The 6,120-nt window shown below is 47.9% G+C and overlaps 1 protein-coding gene across 1 annotated transcript; it reads left to right on the top strand.

The window, feature by feature from the left end:
* Positions 1–393: 393 nt before the first annotated feature.
* Positions 394–5,888, top strand: C1qbp (complement C1q binding protein). Its single transcript, XM_057775595.1, has 6 exons — positions 394–691; positions 1,091–1,241; positions 4,169–4,262; positions 4,885–4,980; positions 5,101–5,223; positions 5,486–5,888. The coding sequence occupies exons 1-6, from the start codon at positions 466–468 to the stop codon at positions 5,633–5,635; spliced, it is 840 nt and encodes a 279-aa protein (XP_057631578.1). The 5' UTR covers positions 394–465; the 3' UTR covers positions 5,636–5,888.
* Positions 5,889–6,120: the final 232 nt, after the last annotated feature.

Raw genomic sequence — 6,120 nt, 5'->3', positions numbered from 1 at the left:
TTAAAAACAAAAAAAAAAAACAAAAAAAAAAACTGGGTGAATTAATAGGGGGTATAGAGGCTTCCAAAATGAATGCCCACTCCACGGCAGCTGGGTGCAGGCCAGCCTGAACGTTCCCCATATTGGCGGTTCCAGAAGACCTTGAAGTGAGGTGATTTTGGAGTAAATGCTCCTGCCTGAGTTGGCGTGAGACCTGAGCACATTCCACGAAGTAACAAAGCCTGGTGCGGGTTAAGAAAAGTGGGTGAATTGGGGAGAGGGCAGCAAGGCAGAGGACACTACTACAGGATTCGAGGCCTCCCCCAGCTGCACTGGCGGCTCCCAGCAGAGGGCGCAGTCTGGTCCGGGGCTTGACGCCCTCTGACGTAAAAGAGCTTCCCGGACGAAGGCGGGACTTCCGGTAGCACACGGGTTTGTAGGGTGTCTTGGCCGGGTTGTCCTTCCCTCGCACGTGCCTGCTCTGCGATGCTTCCCCTGCTGCGCTGCGTGCCCCGCGCCCTGGGCGCCGCTGCCTCGGGCCTCCGCGCCGCCGTCCCGGCCTTGCCGCTCCGACAGCTGCTGCAGCCCGCGCCCCGGCCGTGCCTTCGGCCCTTCGGGCTGCTCAGCGTACGAGCGGGCTCCGCGCGGCGCTCCGGCCTCCTGAAGACCCCGGCGCCCTGCTCGTGCGGCTGTGGAGCTCTGCACACCGAGGGTAAGGTTCGAGCATCCAGGCCGGGGTGTGGGGGCCCAGCTTGGAACGGATCCCGGGCTGGCATCGCAGGCTCTCCTCGTGTCTTCGAAATATGACTTGGCAAAGGCGCGGAGGGGTCCTGGATTGAAAATGTGGTTGCTGGGCATGCCTTTGGCAAGTGGAAGAGGGTAGTTGGGGATATGCGGAGAGTAATAATAGTCCCTGAAGATTATTTTCTAGAACGCAGTGCAGCCCAGTAAATATATCCTGGGGTTTTTACAGAGTGGGAAACGGGCGTTTTCAAGCGTGAATTGGGCTAGTGTCTTGGAGCAGCCACAGAAAAAGAATAGACACCGTCCAGGTCTGTAGGGTAAAGCAATTGGCTTTTATGTTTTTGGATTATCTTGGTTTTCCTTTTAGGAGACAAAGCCTTTGTTGAATTCTTGACGGATGAAATTAAGGAAGAGAAGAAAATCCAGAAGCATAAATCCCTTCCCAAGATGTCTGGAGATTGGGAGCTGGAAGTGAACGGGACAGAGGCTAAATTGTTGCGCAAAGTTGCTGGAGAAAAGTAAGTACTGGCTCAGGAGTTGTAGGAGGCTGAATTCCTCACTCTGCAGCATTCAGTCTTGTCCATCCCCAGACGATCCTGCGCTTAGGCCCCGGTTTGGAGAAAGCATGCAGTTTGAAATTTTCTTAGGTTCCAGGATACACGGATACACATCTGCTGTGGGCCAGTAATTAAGGAGACATTAAGCAGCTCCAAAATGTGTAGAGAAAAGTCTGTTGGAATGGCAGACACAGGCCTTGGGTTACTGGTGACAGCGCTGGATTTAGGCACTGAAATTTAGGATTCTTTTTTCTTGTTTGGTTTAGCTGTCTTGGAATTAACTCTGTAGACCAGACAGACTGGCCTCAAACTCGTAGAGATCTGTCTGTGCTGGGATTAAAGGTGCACACCACCACCGACCAGCCCCTAGGAATATTTAAAGTGCTGATAAATTCATTTGTTTAGAATTCACATAAAATTTTCCTCTCTGACTTGTGTTTATAGCAGCTGAAAATGCAATATATGTAACATTTAAGTAACAGGATGAAGTTACAGTGTAGACAGTCCTTCAGATGTAGAGTTCTTAGCCAAGTTTAGCTTGTGTACTCCTTCCACTAAACTGCTTTGTGAAACAGGGTCTCTATCTTGCTGTATAACACAGACTGGCCTCGGACTCTTGGTCCTCCTGCTTCAGACACCTATGTGTTGAAGTTATGGCCTGTGCCACCACACCTGGCACCCCTAAAACTGTTAAGCCCTTGTTTCTGCGGTTTTGTTACTCTTTCACCCGGTCTTCTTAGAGAAGTCCTCCTGGGCTAAGTGCTAGCATTTGTGAGGCCAGGATCAATTCCCAGTGCCTCACGAGCACAGTGTGTTCTCATGTGAGTTAGAAAGCAATTTTATTCAGTGGGAGCCAATAATTCTAGTTCAAGGCTGGGCTGTGGTGGAACACACCTTCAACCTCAGGTCTTGAATTCCAGACAGCCAAGGCTACACAGAGAAACCCTGTCCCTTAAAAAAAAAAAAAAAAACAGAAAAAGGCACACACCTTTAATCCCAGCAATCAGGAGGCAGAGGCAAGCGGATCTCTGTGAGTTCAAGGCCAGCCTAGACTACAAAAGCTAGTTCCAGGACAGGCTCTAAAGCTACAGAGAAACCCTGTCTCGGAAAAAAAAAGAAGAGGAATAGGGTCATTGATTCTGGGGTGTGAATGATTCTGATGATGGCCTTCCAACAGGATGATAAAGTACTGGTTTCTGTCTCTTTAAAACCTTTAGAATTCAATCTTGGAAATCACTCTCCCCCAACCCCCTACTTCCAGTTCCTTCCTACCCACCCAGCTCCATACCCCCCACCCCCCCTTTTTTTTTTTTTTTTTTTTTTTTTTTTTTTTTTTTTGGTCTGTAGACCAGGCTGGTCTCGAACTCACAGAGATCCGCCTGCCTCTGCCTCCCAAGTGCTGGGATTAAAGGCGTGCGCCACCATCGCCCTGCTCCCACCCCTTATTTTTGTTTTTTGTTTTGGTTTTTTAGAGATCAGGTTTCTCTGTAATCTTGACTGTTCTGGAACTCACTCAGTAGACCAGGTTGGCCTTGAACTCAGATCCACCTACCTTTGCCTCCAGAGTGCTGGGTTTAAATGCCCATGCCACCACCGCCTAGCTCTTTTTCTTAAACACAAACCACCAGGTACATACACCTTTAATCCCATTGCCAAGAGGCTAGTGTATCAAGGCTAGCACAGTATAAAATATCATTGGGGCCTCCCATGAAGTATGATCAATAGATATATCTGTTGATACCATTGTAGAAGACTGGTTTTCCTTTGCAGCTAGTATCTATTGCAGATATCTTGGCTTGGAGCGGGAGCCCACCTGGCTTGAATATAGCCAGTGAATGCCCCATTTCTAAACACCACAGGTTGATACTTCCACTCTCTCAGATTAGTGGGTGTCACTCTTTGGTAGATGCATGGAGCCCTGGGTTTGATCCCTAGTACCGAAGATCGGGGAGATATCATTAACTTTAGAAATTAAGTTTCTGCATACACGGGGGAAGAATGTAAACCATGTTCAAACTGCTTGCCTAACGTGTAAGGCTCTGGGTTCAATCCCCAGTGCTACACACCTTAGACCTTTTAGCATTGGCATGAAGAAACCAGTGCAAACATTTGAGTCTGTTTTCTTATTAGAGTTCTCCAATTTCAGACCTTAAGGTCTGTGATCCCTTTTTGAAGTAAGGGTCCGGTTTGTTTTTGCACAGCATATTGTGTTTTGCCTCATACATAGGTCGCTTGTAACTTCACCTAAATCATTTTAGGGTTTTTCAGCCCATTTTGGACCCAGGAACTCAGCTTAATCCAAGGTTAGGCATGCTTTATGGTCTGTCATTTTTTTTATCTGTGGCAAAGTGGCCTGACAGCAAGGCATTGGCCAGTTCGGCTCCAGGAAGCAGCATTCAGTGCGTTCTTACATGGGTTGGCCCTGCTGAAACAGAATAGTCGAACCTTCTGCTTCCTGGTGTCAAGCCAAAGGAATTTCTCATTTTAGAACATGTTTTGTCACCTACAACTTAAAAGTTCTCACAAAGGGGCAGCATGCATGAACATCTGCCAAGCATACACAGGGTGTTTGAGCTCCAGGACCTCACAAAGGAGGAAAGAAAACATTGCTGGGTGTTTTAGTTCCCTGTTTGTGGTTGTGCAAAGTGAGTCTGTTTGGCGGTTTTTTGTGAGGCTTTTTTTCTGGGGCAGATGGCTGCCCACCTCCACCAGCTTCCCTAGAAAGACCCAGGATGGCAGCCTTGTGGCTATGACAGTTCCCAGAGCAGCCAGCTGGGATGGAGACATTGTACCACACACTTTTACACTTGGCCTCACTGGAGCAGACCTCCCTCCTGCAGTCCCCTCCATTAATCCTGTCCCTTAGTGTGCTTTCACTTGCCTTTCAGGATCACTGTCACCTTCAACATCAACAACAGCATCCCTCCAACGTTTGGCGGTGAGGAGGAGCCCTCACAAGGGCAGAAGGCTGAAGAACAGGAGGTGAGCTGATGATACTTCTATCAGCTATTTTTTTCTCTTCCGAAAGGCAAGAAGGACTGGTGTTAGTTTGGTTGGATTGGTTTTTTTGAGACAGGGTTTCTCTATGTAACAACCTTGGCTGTCCTGGAACTTAAAGGCCAAGCTCACTTCGAACTCACAGAGATCCACCTGTCTCTGCCTCCCAAGTGCTAGGATTAAAGGCATGCATCACCCAATGTCTGGGCCTGTCCTTTGGGTCACCATAGAAGGAAGTTGCTCCTTTTTCTGGCTAAGGTGGCCACTTAGCCAGAGCTATATGTGCCAAGCTCCAATCCTGCTGCCCTAAAGCAGCCATCGGGGAAGGGGCACCAGGTCTGCTTCAGCCATCGCTGCAGTGTGGGAGCGGAAACAGCTCTGAAGAGCTGGTACAAATCTGTGAGCTGGTTCATAGCTGTCCTGGACTTGAAACACCACGCTAAGCCCATGTTCTTTTAGAAGGAAAGCTGCTGACAGGACTGGTAACTGTTTAGTGCTCTGTGTGAAGATGGCTGTGGCTGTCACACTCTGCACCACCCAGGGCTGTCAGTCTGGGTGTGCACACTCTACCAGCACTGCATATACTGACTTGTTCCTGTTTCTCCAGCCGGAACTGACATCAACTCCCAATTTTGTGGTTGAAGTTACCAAGAGTGACGGCAAGAAGACCCTTGTACTGGACTGTCACTATCCTGAGGATGAGGTGTGTGGGTGGAGTATCTTCTGATTTCATGTGGACTAGACCAGGATGGGAAGAGAAGACAGGTGAGAGGGGTGGGAGCAGGGTAGATAACCACATCCTTACACCTCTGCTGTCTCTCAGATCGGACAAGAAGAGGATACCGAGAGTGATATTTTCTCTATCAAGGAAGTTAGCTTTCAGGCCAGCGGTGACTCTGAATGGAGGGATACTAACTACACACTCAACACAGATTCCCTGGACTGGGTAAGTGCTGGTGGAGGGGGCTTTGGCTTTTGCAGAGAAGGGTCAAGGAATGGAAGTGATGTTATAAAAACAAACAAGAATGTGTTTCCATACATGCCTGTGTAGAAAGATCAGAGGACAACTTTGGGGACTTGGTTCTTTTCTTCTACCTTGTTTTTTCCGTCCACTATGTGGGTCCCAAGAAACTGACACCTTCACGTCGTAAGCTGTCTTGCCGACTCTGTCTGCAGCTCTTTAAGCTAGTCAACGTTTTTCTTCCCAGGCCTTGTATGACCACCTGATGGATTTCCTTGAGGACCGAGGGATTGACAACACTTTTGCGGATGAGTTGGTGGAGCTCAGTACAGCCCTAGAGCACCAAGAATATATCACCTTTCTCGAGGACCTCAAAAGTTTTGTCAAGAGCCAGTAGAACTGTCAGAGACCAAGGCCTTTAATTTAAATGGCAGGCTTTGGCCAGTGAACAAAAGCTACCTTGACATCAGAATCATGCTTTAAAATGGGCTGTCATCCTAATATCATGGGAGGAAAAAAAGCAAGTTTAAATTATTTCTGTTAGTGCTTCCGTTTACTATTCACTTGGATATTTTTCTCCTGTACAAATCTATTATTTGTAGATTTTTGTATAACAATGATGGACAATAAAATTAATTTTATCTCCTCCAAGGAAAGTCTGGACTTTCTGTTTCTTTTTGTTTGTTTGTTTGTTTTGTTTTCCGAGACAGGGTTTCTCTGTGGTTTTGGAGCCTGTCCTGGAACTAGCTCTTGTAGACCAGGCTGGTCTCGAACTCACAGAGATCCACCTGCCTCCCGAGTGCTGGGATTAAAGGCGTGTGCCACCACTGCCCGGCGACTTTCTGTTTCTTTTGCCCTGCATCAGAACACCAAGAACAGAGA

Source organism: Chionomys nivalis, chromosome 7 (assembly GCF_950005125.1).
Source record: "Chionomys nivalis chromosome 7, mChiNiv1.1, whole genome shotgun sequence".
Taxonomy (NCBI): Eukaryota; Metazoa; Chordata; class Mammalia; order Rodentia; family Cricetidae; genus Chionomys; species Chionomys nivalis.
The sequence above is the reverse complement of the archived record's forward strand: the minus strand, read 5'-3'. Positions and strand labels throughout refer to the sequence as shown.

Excerpts from the sequence above, each read along its gene's own strand:
- C1qbp (XM_057775595.1), top strand. The coding sequence starts at position 466 with ATGCTTCCCCTGCTGCGCTGCGTGCCCCGCGCCCTGGGCGCCGCTGCC. Across the intron at positions 4,981-5,100 it reads GTCACTATCCTGAGGATGAG|ATCGGACAAGAAGAGGATAC; the intron begins GTGTGTGGGTGG and ends GCTGTCTCTCAG. Across the intron at positions 5,224-5,485 it reads ACACAGATTCCCTGGACTGG|GCCTTGTATGACCACCTGAT; the intron begins GTAAGTGCTGGT and ends TTTTCTTCCCAG.